At 48.6% G+C, this 17,807-nt stretch overlaps 1 protein-coding gene across 2 annotated transcripts in view; it reads left to right on the top strand.

Moving 5' to 3' along the window:
* LOC140716554 (cdc42 effector protein 2) overlaps positions 1-4,366 on the top strand; it is a 34,672-nt gene extending 30,306 nt beyond the window's left edge. For both annotated transcript variants that reach the window (XM_073029378.1, XM_073029377.1), the window contains one exon: positions 1,192-4,366. In XM_073029378.1, coding sequence (XP_072885479.1) covers positions 1,374-2,102 — 729 coding nt within the window. In that variant the 5' untranslated portion in view covers positions 1,192-1,373 and the 3' untranslated portion in view covers positions 2,103-4,366. The remainder of the gene's footprint in view (positions 1-1,191) is intronic.
* Positions 4,367-17,807: the final 13,441 nt, after the last annotated feature.

Raw genomic sequence — 17,807 nt, 5'->3', positions numbered from 1 at the left:
TTCAGTTCTGCACGTCAGTGATTCTGACTCATCCTGGCTTTGATAAATAAATCTTGAATGAATGAATGAAATTAATTTATTTCGGTCAGTACAAACATAACAAAAAGCACCATTTACAACGATGATTTCATAGGACAAAATTACAACAAAAAACATAGATATTCTTTAAAACTGACCGAAAGGGTGTAGGCTGAAGCTATGGCTTATTGCGCCCGCCCCTCTTACTTATACATCTGAATCCGCATATAACTCCACCTACAATACGTCTCGACCAAAGGAGGTGTAAAGCACTCTTACCCCCCGCTAGCTGGCAGGTCACCCTTGGGGCAAGGTTTAGCACCTGCTTAGCCCCCCACCCTGATCAGGGTCATGTGAAGCAGGTGGAGAATACACAAGTCCTGGTTATGTGACCACTGACGCCAGGCAGACAATCTCTGAAGGGTATTGATAATGGCCGGGGGTCACCCGTCACGAAAGAGTCTTTTTCTGTTGATCAGTGTCAAAAAAGCCAAATTAAATGCACTGTGATTCAATGTCACGAAACAATAAGACACAAAACCTTCCAAGCAGAGGTGGAGGGGGGTGCTGGGTGAATACTTTTAACAGGCACTGTATATATAGAGTGATTGTACGTCCATAAAGTGATGCCAGGAAATAGCAAAGTAGTGGAGGAGTTAGTGGGCGGAGATGTCGATCCGTCTAAACAGGAGAAAATCTGCGGTTGCTGGAAATCCAGGCAACACTCACAAAATGCTGGAGGAACTCAGCAGGTTTGACAGCATCCATGGAATTGAATAAGGAATTGACTTTTCAGCCAAAGCGTCGACTCTTTTTCATTGATGCTGCCTGGCCTCGTTCAGCATTCAGTGTGTGTTGTTTTTGAGTCTGGTGATCCTGGCGTGGATGTTATTTAGCCCCGTTTTTTAATTGGATAGCATAGGCTTGATGGGCAGAAGGGCCTGTTAGTGTGCAGAATCTCTAATTAAAGCTGTGCATCGCTGTTCACTTTTAACACATTGAGGTTTCATGGATGTTGAAATCTGTATAGGCAGGTTCGAAATGAAAAAAAAACACAAATTTGATGTGAAATCTGAATAACATTTGCTACGTAAGTGGGGGGAATGTACCCAACTCTTTGGGTGGGAGTTCTTTAATTAACATTAAAAATTTACCTTGCTTGTGTGTTTTCAGGCTGCGAAGTGAGCAGAGTTGACTTGTCTTGATGGTTGCCATTTCACACGAGGCATAGCCGAGGCCAGTGAAGGTGCTTTTAAATTGAGAGGTGGATCTGAAGACCGTAATCAGTCAGGAGCCGATACAGGACTGAAACCCGGGTCTGTTCTCAGTTTGTGAGGATCACCTTCTGCTGCAATATGCCTGCAAAAACTCCCATGTATCTAAAGACATCAACCCCCAAACGGGGCAAGAAGCCGAAGCTCCGCGACGTTCTGTCCGGTGACATGATCAGCCCTCCCCTGGGTGACTTTCGTCACAGCGCCCACATCGGGAGAGGCGGCGAGGGTGACATGTTCGGAGACATCTCCTTCTTGCAGGGCAAGTACGACCTCCTTCCCCACGTCAACGGGCGGCCGACTTCTAAGAGCACAGAGCAAGGACTGAGTGATGAGTACGCCTATGAGCGGGCATTTAACAATGGGGACGGTGTGTACCCCACGCTGCTGAAGAATGCTGTTTCCCTCCCTGTCTTCAGCAATGTCCACGAAAGCCAAGAGCAAGAGCAAGCTCCCCCAAAGCCCCCCAGGCTCCACCTGGAGGAAGGCCCCGCTCAGAGGTCAATGTCAGTCAGCTGCACGGCAGGGTGCTTCCAAGAAATATCCACATTTGACAAGACTGCTGGGTCATCTGTTTCCCTGTCCGCCACATCGCACACCTCCTCGGAGTGCTCAGTAATTGGCATTGGGCAGGTAGACGGGCAGAGAGCCTTAATCTTCAACAGTGAGATGTCCCTCGACAACGGCAGCCCTTTCCCATCTGATTCCTATATGAGCGGCTCAGAATCCTCGCTTGGCCTGGACTTGGACTTGGGGCCTTCAATACTCGACGATGTCCTCAGGATTATGGATGGATACAAGTTACACTAAAGTGAAGAGACCTAAGGGAGTTTGTTCAGAAAGTCAGTGGTGAAAGGACTTGAAAAAGGGGGGGCAAAAGATGAGCAGAACCAATCTGGCATTCAGTCCAACGTGAACTCCTGCACTTGCAGGTGATGGTCCAAGAAAAGCCTTCCTGGAGTCTCTATCAGAGAACAAACATAGACACTTTCAACTTCTAAGGATCTCTTTGTATACTCCATCCACATATTTCAGTAAAGAACCCTGAAACGCTAATTGAACAGATAAACTGTTACTTGGTTTTCCTTCACTGAACCGCTTTTAAAGAATGTTATCAGGATTACACTGAAGTCATAATTATGTGCCATGTCATATGACATCATCATTATGTGCCGTGTTGTATGACATGGGCGATCGTGGTCTTTCCACGACTATGATTGTTCTTGGCATAACTTCTCTACAGAAGTGGTTTGCCATTGCCTTCCTCTGGGCAGATGGGTGACCCCAGCCATTATCAATACTCTTCAGAGATTGTCTGTCTGGTGTCAGTGGTCGCATAATCAGGACATGATATACACCAACAGCTCCTACGACTATCCTCCACCTGCTCCCATGGCTTCACATGACCCTGATCGGGGGCTAAGCAGGTGCTACACCTTGCCCAAGGGTGACCTGCAGGCTAGCGGAGGGAAGGAGTGCCTTACACCTCCTTTGGTAGAGACATATCTCCACTGCGCCGCACTGATGTAGAAACGCTAAAATGGACTCAGAAGAAGAAAGTCCTGCTAAACTCCTGGCCTCAGAAGGTATAAAAAACGTAGTACTGGACACTGAAACAGAAGACATAGAATTATAGCTAGAATCGTTGGGTTTGAATGATAATCCAATGGGTTCCTGACAACCATTACTAACATTGATTTATAACAACAGATCTAAATCAGTATAAAACCAGCTGGTTATTCTCTCGATCTGTAGCTATGTACAGACCCGCTAATTCTCCTGAACTCAGTAACAGCCTCCAGAACCGCAGTCTGCAAATTCATTGTTCTTATCCAACTCAGTGCTCTTGTGTCCCAGTTTATATTTGCTGTGCCTTCAGCGGCTCTGCCTTTGACTGCTTGGGACCCAGCTCAGCGTATACTCCTTCTCTTCATCGTTTAACCTGCTGAGCGTTCGGTCAGCCTGCCGAGGTCAAAGTTCACTGGCAGTGATCCTGTGGGACAGCTTGATAAATGCAATGTGTTGACCCAAACCTAGACTGGCCACAGAACCGGTCAAAGACCGAGAAAGGACCAAGCAGAGATGCTGGGATTTTCGGCTCTGTACTCCCTGAGGTAGAGCTGGCAATGAGTAGCGGAGCACATTCGTCAAACTGAATGGCCTAATTCCGCTCCGTGTCTTATGGTCTCGTGGCCACTCTGGCTACTGCAGATGCTGGAAATCCAAAGCAACGCACACAAAATGCTGGGGGAAGCTCAGCAGGTCAGGCAGCATCTACGGAGAGAGTTAGATAGTCAACGTTTCGGGCTGAGATCCTTCTTTAGCACTGAGAAGGAAGGGGGAAGATTCCAGAATAAAAAGGTGGAGTGGGGGGAGGGGAAGGTGATAGGTGAAGCCAGGTTAGTGGGAAAAGGTAAAGGGCTGGAGACAAAGGAATCTGATAGGAGAGAGGAGAATGGACCATAGGAGAAAGGGAAGGAGAGGACCTAGGGGGAAGTAATAGGTAGGAGAGAAGAGGTAAAAAGTTAGAGTGTGGACTAGAGGAAGGGGAGGAAGTTGATTTACCGGAAGGAGAAATCGCCGTTCATGCCATCAGGTTGGAGGGTACCCAGGTGGAATATAAGGTGTTGCTCCTCCACCCTGAGACACATGGATTCCCCACTGAAACATTGACCATTGGTTGATTGAGAGGGTTGAGTGTTGGGTTCCCCTTCTCTGAATCTTACAGACTGCCTCCTATTACTCACAACGTTGCTTTGACAATTAGGTAAGGAGAGGGAAGGGATCGGGCTGATGTGTGATTTTTTTTGGCCTCTGGAGGGATTTGCCCCATTTAAGTGCAGGTTACCTCAGTGTTTTGGTAGTGAAGTCAGGCCAGTCTAACTCTGGGAATGTGAAGAGCAGAACCATCTCTAGTTATGAGATGGGAGATTAGATGTCTGTTGACTCTCTTTAACGAGGGCCCATTATTTAGCAGAATGTGACCGACAACACAGATTTGCCATTGCTATGCATGGAATGTTAACAAGTAAAGCAATTGAAGCTCATCGGCTTTCATGAGAAATGGAATACAATCATATTCTTTTGTTTATTTACTGAATGTTAAAATAACTCTATTGTACTGAGTGCCATTTCTATGGAAATGTTGGCCACAGGATGTGTGATGATTAACATAATAATAATAACCAGATGGTTAACACAAAAAATATCAAACTACATAATAAACGACCAACAAATTCAAGCCAAGAAATGCAGAAAATATCAAGAGAAACCAGAAACAATCCAATACATTACAGGATCCTGTAGCGGTTTAACTCAATCTGATTCCATACACAGGCACAGTCAAGTAGCAAGCATCATTCAACAAAATCTTGCTTTAAAATACGGACACAGAAAATATACCATTCCTTATTATAAATACAAGCCTTACTATAAATACTGGTGATTGTCAACAATGTGTAGGGAAGTGGCTGGGAAGAGAATATGGGGGCAGGGAGAGGAAGGGACAGGAGTGAGTGGGAGGGGTTTATGTGAAGGTGTGAGTGGGTAGAGAGAGAGAGAGCACAGAAAGGGATGTGTAAGTGGAGAGAGGTGACTGGGAAGAGTGTGTACACAGAGATGGAATGGAATTAGAATTGGTTTATGTACAGTGAAAAACATGTTCCACAAACTGTTCATGGAGATCGATTCATTACACAGTGCACTGAGGTTGTACAAGGAGAGAGAATAACAAGATGCAAAATAAAGTGTAACAGCTGCAGAAAAAGTGGCAGGGCAGGTAGACCGAGAGGTGCAGAGTTCTGCAGAGGCAGTTTGTGAGGTGCAGAGTGTGTGAGTGGACAGAGAGGGGTATGGGAGGGATTACTCAGCAGTGTGGAAGAAAAGAGAGATGGAAGGAGTGTGTTGGCCTGAGAAAGGGTGTGTTTACGATCTGCTCATTAGAGCCAAGTGGCTGACACTTTGAAAGACACCTCACAGCAAGGTGTAGATGTTTCATCATTGTCTGTTCACGTAAACTGGCTGGATCACTCACTGTCTATCCTCATCTACTGACTGTCCATATCCCTCACTGTGTGTCCACACCTACTGTCCATATCCCTCACTGTGTCCACACCTACTGTCCATATCCCTCACTGTGTCCACACCTACTGTCCATATCCCCCACTGTGTGTCCACACCTACTGTCCATATCCCTCACTGTGTGTCCACACCTACTGTCCATATCCCCCACTATGTCCACACCTACTGTCCATATCTCCCTCTGTGTCCACACTTACTGTCCATATCCCCCACTGTGTGTCCACACCTACTGTCCATATCCCCCACTGTGTGTCCACACCTACTGTCCATATCCCTCACTGTGTCCACACCTACTGTCCATGTCCCCCACTGTGTGTCCACACCTACTGTCCATATCCCCCACTGTGTATCCACACCTACTGTCCATATCCCTCACTGTGTGTTCACACCTACTGTCCATATCCCTCACTGTGTCCACACCTACTGTCCATATCCCTCACTGTGTCCACACCTACTGTCCATATCCCCCACTGTGTCCACACCTACTGTCCATATTCCCCACTGTGTGTCCACACCTACTGTCCATATCCCTCACTGTGTATCCACACCTACTGTCCATGTCCCCCACTGTGTGTCCACACCTACTGTCCATATCCCTCACTGTGTCCACACCTACTGTCCATATCTCCCACTGTGTCCACACCTACTGTCCATATCTCCCACTGTGTGTCCACACCTACTGTCCATATCCCTCACTGTGTATCCACACCTACTGTCCATGTCCCCCACTGTGTGTCCACACCTACTGTCCATATCCCTCACTGTGTCCACACCTACTGTCCATATCCCTCACTGTGTCCACACCTACTGTCCATGTCCCCCACTGTGTGTCCACACCTACTGTCCATATCCCTCACTGTGTCCACACTTACTGTCCATATCCCTCACTGTGTCCACACCTACTGTCCATATCCCTCACTGTGTGTCCACACCTACTGTCCATATCCCTCACTGTGTCCACACCTACTGTCCATATCCCTCACTGTGTGTTCACACCTACTGTCCATATCCCTCACTGTGTCCACACCTACTGTCCATATCCCTCACTGTGTGTCCACACCTACTGTCCATATCCCTCACTGTGTGTCCACACCTACTGTCCATATCCCCCACTGTGTGTCCACACCTACTGTCCATATCCCCCACTGTGTCCACACCTACTGTCCATATCCCCCACTGTGTGTCCACACCTACTGTCCATATCCCTCACTGTGTCCACACCTACTGTCCATATCTCCCACTATGTCCACACCTACTGTCCATATCCCTCACTGTGTCCACACCTACTGTCCATATCCCTCACTGTGTCCACACTTACTGTCCATATCCCTCACTGTGTCCACACCTACTGTCCATATCCCACACTGTGTCCACACCTGCTGTCCATATCCCTCACTGTGTGTCCACACCTACTGTCCATATCCCTCACTGTGTCCACACCTGCTGTCCATATCCCTCACTGTGTGTCCACACCTACTGTCCATATCCCCCACTGTGTCCACACCTACTGTCCATATCTCCCACTGTGTCCACACCTACTGTCCATATCCCCCACTGTGTCCACACCTACTGTCCATATCCCTCACTGTGTGTCCACACCTACTGTCCATGTCCCTCACTGTGTGTCCACACCTACTGTCCATATCCCCCACTGTGTCCACACTTACTGTCCATATCCCTCACTGTGTCCACACCTACTGTCCATATCCCCCACTGTGTGTCCACACCTACTGTCCATATCCCTCACTGTGTCCACACTTACTGTCCATATCCCCCACTATGTCCACACCTACTGTCCATATCCCTCACTGTGTGTCCACACCTACTGTCCATATCCCTCACTGTGTATCCACACCTACTGTCCATGTCCCCCACTGTGTGTCCACACCTACTGTCCATATCCCTCACTGTGTATCCACACCTACTGTCCATATCCCCCACTGTGTGTCCACACCTACTGTCCAATTCCCTCACTGTGTGTCCACACCTACTGTCCATATCCCTCACTGTGTATCCACACCTACTGTCCATATCCCTCACTGTGTATCCACACCTACTGTCCATATCCCTCACTGTGTGTCCACACCTACTGTCCATATCCCCCACTGTGTGTTCACACCTACTGTCCATATCCCTCACTGTGTCCACACCTACTGTCCATATCCCCCACTGTGTGTCCACACCTACTGTCCATATCCCCCACTGTGTGTCCACACCTACTGTCCATATCCCTCACTGTGTCCACACCTACTGTCCATATCCCCCACTGTGTGTCCACACCTACTGTCCATATCCCCCACTGTGTGTCCACACCTACTGTCCATATCCCTCACTGTGTGTCCACACCTACTGTCCATATCCCCCACTGTGTGTCCACACCTACTGTCCATATCCCTCACTGTGTGTCCACACCTACTGTCCATATCCCCCACTGTGTGTCCACACCTACTGTCCATATCCCTCACTGTGTGTTCACACCTACTGTCCATATCCCTCACTGTGTATCCACACCTACTGTCCATATCCCCCACTGTGTGTCCACACCTACTGTCCATATCCCTCACTGTGTGTCCACACCTACTGTCCATATCCCCCACTGTGTGTCCACACTTACTCTCCATATCCCCCACTGTGTGTCCACACCTACTGTCCATATCCCTCACTGTGTGTCCACACCTACTGTCCATATCCCTCACTGTGAGTCCACACCTACTGTCCATATCCCTCACTGTGTCCACACTTACTGTCCATATCCCCCACTGTGTGTCCACACCTACTGTCCATATCCCTCACTGTGTCCACACCTACTGTCCATATCCCCCACTGTGTATCCACACCTACTGTCCATATCCCTCACTGTGTGTCCACACCTACTGTCCATATCCCTCACTGTGTCCACACCTACTGTCCATATCCCTCACTGTGTATCCACACCTACTGTCCATGTCCCCCACTGTGTGTCCACACCTACTGTCCATATCCCTCACTGTGTGTCCACACCTACTGTCCATATCCCCCACTGTGTGTCCACACCTACTGTCCATATCCCTCACTGTGTGTCCACACCTACTGTCCATATCCCCCACTGTGTATCCACACCTACTGTCCATATCCCTCACTGTGTGTCCACACCTACTGTCCATATCCCTCACTGTGAGTCCACACCTACTGTCCATATCCCTCACTGTGTCCACACTTACTGTCCATATCCCCCACTGTGTGTCCACACCTACTGTCCATATCCCTCACTGTGTCCACACCTACTGTCCATATCCCCCACTGTGTATCCACACCTACTGTCCATATCCCTCACTGTGTGTCCACACCTACTGTCCATATCCCTCACTGTGTCCACACCTACTGTCCATATCCCTCACTGTGTCCACACCTACTGTCCATATCCCTCACTGTGTGTCCACACTTACTGTCCATATCCCCCACTGTGTCCATACCTACTGTCCATATCCCTCACTGTGTGTCCACACTTACTCTCCATATCCCTCACTGTGTGTCCACATCTACTGTCCATATCCCTCACTGTGTGTCCACACTTACTCTCCATATCCCTCACTGTGTGTCCACATCTACTGTCCATATCCCTCACTGTGTGTCCACACTTACTCTCCATATCCCTCACTGTGTGTCCACACTTACTCTCCATATCCCTCACTCTGTGTCCACACTTACTCTCCATATCCCTCACTGTGTGTCCACACCTACTGTCCATATCTCCCACTGTGTATCCACACCTACTCTCCATATCCCTCACTGTGTGTCCACATCTACTGTCCATATCCCTCACTGTGTGTCCACACTTACTCTCCATATCCCTCACTGTGTGTCCACACCTACTGTCCATATCTCCCACTGTGTATCCACACCTACTCTCCATATCCCTCACTGTGTGTCCACACCTACTCTCCATATCCCTCACTGTGTGTCCACACCTACTGTCCATATCTCCCACTGTGTATCCACACTTACTGTCCATATCCCCCACTGTGTGTCCACACTTACTGTCCATATCCCCCACTGTGTGTCCACACCTACTGTCCATATCCCCCACTGTGTCCACACCTACTGTCCATATCCCTCACTGTGTCCACACCTACTGTCCATATCCCCCACTGTGTGTCCACACCTACTGTCCATATCCCTCACTGTGTGTCCACACCTACTGTCCATATCCCTCACTGTGTCCACACCTACTGTCCATATCCCCCACTGTGTGTCCACACCTACTGTCCATATCCCTCACTGTGTGTCCACACCTACTGTCCATATCCCTCACTGTGTCCACACCTACTGTCCATATCCCCCACTGTGTGTCCACACCTACTGTCCATATCCCCCACTGTGTATCCACACCTACTGTCCATATCCCTCACTGTGTGTCCACACCTACTGTCCATATCCCTCACTGTGTGTCCACACCTACTGTCCATATCCCCCACTGTGTATCCACACCTACTGTCCATATCCCTCACTGTGTCCACACCTACTGTCCATATCCCTCACTGTGTGTCCACACCTACTGTCCATATCCCTCACTGTGTCCACACCTACTGTCCATATCCCCCACTGTGTGTCCACACCTACTGTCCATATCTCCCTCTGTGTCCACACTTACTGTCCATATCCCTCACTGTGTGTCCACACCTACTGTCCATATCCCTCACTGTGTGTCCACACCTACTGTCCATATCCCCCACTGTGTGTCCACACCTACTGTCCATATCCCTCACTGTGTCCACACCTACTGTCCATATCTCCCACTGTGTCCACACCTACTGTCCATATCCCTCACTGTGTATCCACACCTACTGTCCATGTCCCCCACTGTGTGTCCACACTTACTGTCCATATCCCTCACTGTGTGTCCACACCTACTGTCCATATCCCTCACTGTGTATCCACACCTACTGTCCATGTCCCCCACTGTGTGTCCACACCTACTGTCCATATCCCTCACTGTGTATCCACACCTACTGTCCATATCCCCCACTGTGTCCACACCTACTGTCCATATCCCCCACTGTGTGTCCACACCTACTGTCCATATCCCCCACTGTGTATCCACACCTACTGTCCATGTCCCTCACTGTGTGTCCACACCTACTGTCCATATCCCTCACTGTGTATCCACACCTACTGTCCATATCCCTCACTGTGTGTCCACACCTACTGTCCATATCCCCCACTGTGTATCCACACCTACTGTCCATGTCCCTCACTGTGTGTCCACACCTACTGTCCATATCCCTCACTGTGTATCCACACCTACTGTCCATGTCCCCCACTGTGTGTCCACACCTACTGTCCATATCCCTCACTGTGTATCCACACCTACTGTCCATATCCCCCACTGTGTGTCCACACCTACTGTCCATATCCCCCACTGTGTATCCACACCTACTGTCCATGTCCCTCACTGTGTGTCCACACCTACTGTCCATATCCCTCACTGTGTATCCACACCTACTGTCCATGTCCCCCACTGTGTGTCCACACCTACTGTCCATATCCCTCACTGTGTGTCCACACCTACTGTCCATATCCCCTACTGTGTGTTCACACCTACTGTCCATATCCCTCACTGTGTATCCACACCTACTGTCCATGTCCCCCACTGTGTGTCCACACCTACTGTCCATATCCCCCACTGTGTGTTCACACCTACTGTCCATATCCCTCACTGTGTATCCACACCTACTGTCCATATCCCTCACTGTGTATCCACACCTACTGTCCATATCCCTCACTGTGTGTTCACACCTACTGTCCATATCCCTCACTGTGTGTCCACACCTACTGTCCATATCCCCCACTGTGTCCACACTTACTGTCCATATCTCCCACTGTGTCCACACCTACTGTCCATATCTCCCACTGTGTCCACACTTACTGTCCATATCCCCCACTGTGTCCACACCTACTGTCCATATCTCCCACTGTGTCCACACTTACTGTCCATATCCCCCACTGTGTCCACACCTACTGTCCATATCTCCCACTGTGTGTCCACACTTACTCTCCATATCCCCCACTGTGTGTCCACACCTACTGTCCATATCCCTCACTGTGTCCACACCTACTGTCCATATCCCTCACTGTGTGTCCACACCTACTGTCCATATCCCTCACTGTGTATCCACACCTACTGTCCATATCCCTCACTGTATCCACACCTACTGTCCATATCCCTCACTGTGTGTCCACACCTACTGTCCATATCCCTCACTGTGTCCATACCTACTGTCCATATCCCCCACTGTGTGTCCACACCTACTGTCCATATCCCTCACTGTGTATCCACACCTACTGTCCATATCCCCCACTGTGTCCACACCTACTGTCCATATCCCTCACTGTGTCCACACCTACTGTCCATAACCCCCACTGTGTCCACACCTACTGTCCATATCCCTCACTGTGTGTCCACACCTACTGTCCATATCCCTCACTGTGTGTCCACACCTACTGTCCATATCCTCCCACTGTGTCCACACCTGCTGTCCATATACCCCACTGTGTATCCACATCTACTGACTGTATCCCTCAGGTGAAGATCAGTGGTCTGGGGATGGTGTTGGTGAAGATCAGTGGTCTGGGGATGATGTTGGTGATGATCATTGGTCTGGGAATGATGTTGGTGAAGATCAGTGGTCTGGGGATGGTGTTGGTGAAGATCAGTGGTCTGGGGATGATGTTGGTGATGATCAATGGTCTGGGGATGATGTTGGTGAAGATCAGTGGTCTGGGAATGGTGTTGGTGAAGATCAGTGGTCTGGGGATGGTGTTGGTGAAGATCAGTGGTCTGGGGATGGTGTTGGTGAAGATTTGCAGCCTGGCACTGTTCAGTTTTGCAGTGCATGTTAAGATATTAATCAGCTGATTAAAATGAACCTTTTTGCATCCACACACCTGTTCATGCTGATATGTTAACACTTTCAGTTCCAGAAACCTGTGTTCTGGATTTTAAAATGGTAAATACATTGTTAGAAACTCAAACTTGCTGTGAAAATTCAGAATAAAATATCTACTGCTTAAATATGTCTGTTGAATTATTATTTAATCCGCTGGCAATGTCCTGTGTTGTAATAAATAAAAACAGATCTTCAAATATGAGTGGACTCAGTCTTTTTTATCGCAGTGTAAAGGGTTTGCTTGGAATAAATCAGAGGAATTACTCCCACTGCCAGGATGGTCATGGTAGTGCAGTGGTCAGCACGACGCTTTACAGTGTCAGCAACACCGGTTCAATTCCTGCCGCTGCCTGTGAGGAGTTTGTACGTTCTCCCTGTGACCAAGTGGATCTCCTCCGGGTGCTCTGGTTTCCTCCCACAGTCCAAAGACGTACCAGTTGGTACATTAATTGACCATTGTAAATTGTCCTGTGATTAGGCTGGGATTAAATTTGGGGGGGTGGGGGCAGGAGGTTTGTAGGGCAGTGTGGCTCAAAGGGCTGGAAGGCCTATTCCACGTGCTATCTCAATAAATATATAAATACGTAACTTTAGCTTGATTTAAAACAACAGGAGAAAGTGGGGCAACATGATAACTGAGTTGCTATGACAGTCTGAACACCAGAGAAGTGTTCTTACAAACTGCCCATTACTCCACTGCTGTTTAGGGCAGCAATAAAGTTCTCCGTCTCTGTTAGTCCAAGTCCTTGCCCATCTTCTTTATTGTGCCCTGGTGAGGTTGAGGGTCATCATTTCTGACTCTACGTTCAGTCTTGGGCCATCCTTTGTCATGCCAGCGTCGGTTTTCACTACTATCAGTCATACGAGACCCAGGTGGAGTGTCAGGAATACCACCGCACTCAGATTTAGAAGGATTCTTCATTGCTGTTTCCATCTCAACTTTTTTTGACCAGTCGGGGTTGTTAGTACTGAGTTGAAACCCCCAAATCTGGGGGATTGGTGGATCACTCCTAGTATGGCCTCTGCACTTTGACCTGTTTGACATGGCTGACCCCACCAAGAACCAAAGTATAAAGCCCTGACTCCAGGCAACATCGCTGTCTGGGTCACCGAGACACGCAATGCTCCAAAGCACAACAAGGTTGTGGTCCTCTTGGAGGACGAGTGGTGGGTGAAGTCGACAAATACAAACACACGTAACAGATGGCAGGAGTTCAAAACTCTCTACTTAAAACTAAACTTTAACTCTGAGGTTCATAGTTTCCTTCAAAAAGAAAAGTGGAGTTTATTATCATGTGCACAGGTACGCGTGTCCACAATTGCACTGGAAAACTTACGTGCAGCAGCATCACAGGCACAGAGCGTCAGACAAGCAGGTTTCATAAAAAATCATAAATTATACACTGTTTTAACAAGAAAGAGCACAATTTGAACAAAAAATAACAAAGTTCGAAGATCAAAGTGGTTAATAGTGTTGCTGAACTGTAGTGATTAGGGTTGTCCAAACAACAACACACACAAAATGCTGGTGGAACACAGCAGGCCAGGCAGCATCTATAGGGAGAAGCGCTTCGTCACTACGAAGGGTCTCGGCCCGAAACGTCAACAGCGCTTCTCCCTAATGATGCTGCCTGGCCTGCTGTGTTCCACCAGCGTTTTGTGTGTGTTGTTGTTTGAATTTCCAGCATCTGCAGATTTCTTTGTGTTTAGGGTTGTGCTAGCGGTCGAAGAACTGAGCGTTTCACTAAAGGATCTGAGGGGAAGGGGATGCGTCAGAGAGTAGAGAAGATTAAGGGCCCAAATATTCTTCTTCCAGTGTTTGGCACAACAGAACATGCTGTTGTAAAAACTGTTAACAGCAAATTCAATAATAATTTTACTGTAGGTTAGTAATACTAAGAAGTGGAAGGAGAACATCCCAGCAAATCAGATAGCATCTTTAGACAGAGAAACACTCAATATTCTGGGTCGTAGAACAGAGAAAGAAAGAGATACCACAGTTTCAATAGGAGAAAAGAGAGGGGAGCGATGTCTGGAATTAAGGGAATGTCTGCGATCTGATGAATCAAAGAGACACAAATTAGTTTTCAACAGCAGAGAAGTGAGGGGAGGGATTATTCAACTGAGGGAATGTCTGCGATAGGATGAATCAAAATGGTTAAACTGGTGGCTGTTACCGGCAGATTGAGCGTTTTGGTCTGGGTAATATAGTGTTAATTGTAAAGTGCTGGATCTGCCAGCAGTCCAGCCTCAACTGATTAGGAAAAGGAAAACTGGGCCAACATGGAAAATGGAAACTACTGGCCTGTGTTTCAGTAATAAACAGAACTGGCAGAGCTACAATAGATCGAATGTTCCCCACCACTCTGCAGTTCTATACCTCAACCATGACTCCCCTCCTGAGGTAGGACTCTTGAGTAACAAAGACTACTGTACCAGAAGTTTGATACTTGTGGGACAACCTTGGAAGATGGGAGTCTTCTGATAGTAGAGGAAGAAAACCATGCAGTCTTTTACACCAATCGCAGTTCATTGCTGGTTGCCAAATGTGTTGAGAGAAAGGTGCAGAGGACCTTCATGGGATATAAACAGGTTCACAGACTAGGCAGAGACATAGCAGATGGAATAGCAAACACGAGGAAATCTGCAGATGCTGGAAATTCAAACAACAACACACACAAAATGCTGGTAGAACACAGCAGGCCAGGCAGCATCTATAGGGAGAAGCGCTGTCGACGTTTCGGGCTGAGACCCTTCGTCAGGACTAACCGAAAGGAAAGATAGTCCTTACTTATAGATGCTGCCTGGCCTGCTGCGTTACCCCAGCATTTTGTGTGTGTTGCAGATGGAATAGCAGTAGTGTAGTAGGCCTCCTTTGGTCAGGGTTGACTATGGATGTTGCCCCCTAGTTCTCTTCTCGATACTCCAACCAGGGCAGTACAATATGGAGAGGAAGCTGTTGCCCCTGCAGCAGACTCCCCCTCTCCATGAATCCAAAGGAACGGCAGAGACCGATAGAGTTTGGCACCAGCAGTCCAGGGAGTTGCCAGTCAGCATTGAACTCAACGTAGGACTGTGTTAGGGACTCCGGCTCTGGGTTTTTCCCTCAGGGTTTACTCCTGAAACCTTCCCCATGAGTGGGTACAGCCACTAGGCAGTGGAGGTTTGAGATCAGAGTCTTCCTTCACCTAGACGAGCTGCCAACCACGGCTGATGAGCTCCATCTGCCCAAAGCATTTGCTTTTAAGGTTCCAGTAACCCGCCTTTGCCCCTTCTCCTGTCAGTAGAAACAGCTCCACCAGGTTTAGAGGCCAAAAGCCACACGTGAGGCCAGGGGCTGGACATGGTTGTCAGAGGCTATTTGAAAAGCACACCATCGGGAGCATTTAATAGGTGGTGGGAGCTTATTCCCATCACCACCCCTGGCTATAACAACCTTAAGGAACTGCAGATGGAATATAATGTGGAAAAAATAAGAAGCTGGTAGAAGCAAATAAATGAACAGCTTTCAAAAGTGGAGAGAGCTTGAAAGGTTCAGGTGGAGTTGATGGGTAGGTGCCACAAGGAGTCTGAAAGGTAGCTGGTTCATTGGTCTTTATTACAAGAACGTGGATATTTTATTGTAATTGGATCAGGTATATGACATCTCACACTGGGCATTAAGTATAAGTCTCTTCTTCTGAAGCAGTCTCTCTGGATAAAACAACAAAGAAACCTGCTGGAGGAAAATGGACAACCGATGTTTCATCTGGACTGAAAATGTAGAGGGGGGTGGGGGCTGCCAGTATAAAAAGGGAAGGGAGAGAGGATCAAGAGTGGATGCAGGTGAGGGGGTGATAGGCAGATAGAGAAGAGGAGTGTGGGAATAGTGACAGAGGCAGGGAGGTGATGGGAGGATCTAGATGAGGGAGTGATTGGCAGATGGAGGAGTGAGAGAGGGAACAGTGACAGAGGTCGGGATGTAATGAGAGGATCTAGATGAGAGGGTGATTGGCAAATGGAGGAAGGGGAGAGTGGGAACAGCGACTGAGGTGGGAGGTGATGGATGGATCCAGGTGAGGTAGTGATTGGCATATGGAGGAGTGAGAGAGGGAACAGTGACAGAGGTTGGGAGGTGATGGGTGGATTCAGGCGAGGAGGGTGATAGGCAGATGGAGTAGGGAGAGTGGGAATAGTGACAGAGGCCAGGAGGTGATGGGTGGATCTAGGAGAGGGGGCAATAAGGAGATGGAAGAGGAGAGAATGGGAACAGTGACGGAGGCTGGCAAGTGATGACGGAGGTGAGAGAGGATTGCAGATGATGGGATCTAATAGAAGAGGATCTAATAGAAGAAGCATGGAACCGGATGAGTGAAGAGGGGACGGCCGATGGGAACTGTGGGTGAAGAGGACCCAGTGTGAGGATAATCGGTTGATGGCTAGAGGAGGGGAAAGAACAGAGTGATGGGGTGGGGGAGAGGTGCTGCATGATCTAAGGATCGGAAATGACTTTGGCACCATTTGGGTAGGCCCTGAGGTGACTGATGAGGCAAGTCTGGGATATACAGACTCTGTCACATGTTGGACAGGAGGTGACTGATGGAGCGAATGGACAGGATGATGTACTGCTCCTGCCGTTTACACTGGTCTCCCAATATATGGGCTCGGTGCAGGGATTCACCCTTCGCCTGAGCTGACTTGAAATCGGATTTTTCTGGGAGTCAGTGGAGATTTTCTAATGGTTAGAAGGAGGCTTTGACAGCACCTCTGTCCAGTTGGTAATCTTTTCCCGTGACGGAGCATGGGAAATGGTATTTATTTCAGGAGTCTGCAGCTGGGCATGTAGGTGATATCACCTGCCCACTGGACCAAGTTGCTTGGGCCTCCCTGCCAGGACAGTGCTGAAGGAACTCAAGGGGCTGAGAAGTATCAGTGTGGGGGGAGTGGAACTGTCAAGCCGAACCCTGCACCAGGACCGTGTGTGGAGAGGGGAGATTGCCGGTTTAAAGAGGGGGAGTGGTGCGAAAGGGGCCACTCGGTCGTTGGAAGGAAAGAAATAGCGTGAATGTTTTTTTATTTAATCGACTTGTAATATGCTGGAAAACTGTGGTTGTTTACATTGTTAAAATATCCTGGGAAAGTGTTCATTTTAATTATTTCACTCTGGCGAAAGTGAGGAAACGCTTTGATTGCTGTGATTATTCCCAGAGCACCAGCTAATGACCGCTTCGAGCCCTTTACACACGGCAACAGCCTGTTTATCCTCTTCGGCTCTTGATTCATCGCCAGCTTGTGGCCCGGCAGCTGCATCGGTGTGGCAGCGCTTTGCTCCGACTGTGCCTGTCCCAGCTGATCCAGGGGCACCGAGCTCCCCGCTTCCCAACGGGTGCACAGGCCTGACCGACGTAGAGTCAGGAGCGGAGGTGTCCGAGGGGCCGGTGATTGAGGTTCGATGTTATATGGTCAGTGAGGGAGGCTCAGTGCTGGAAGGTCAGGAGTCATAGAAAAGTACAGCACAGAAAGAGGACTT

The sequence above is a fragment of the Hemitrygon akajei genome, chromosome 25, assembly GCF_048418815.1.
Source record: "Hemitrygon akajei chromosome 25, sHemAka1.3, whole genome shotgun sequence".
Classification (NCBI taxonomy): domain Eukaryota; kingdom Metazoa; phylum Chordata; class Chondrichthyes; order Myliobatiformes; family Dasyatidae; genus Hemitrygon; species Hemitrygon akajei.
The sequence above is the reverse complement of the archived record's forward strand: the minus strand, read 5'-3'. Positions and strand labels throughout refer to the sequence as shown.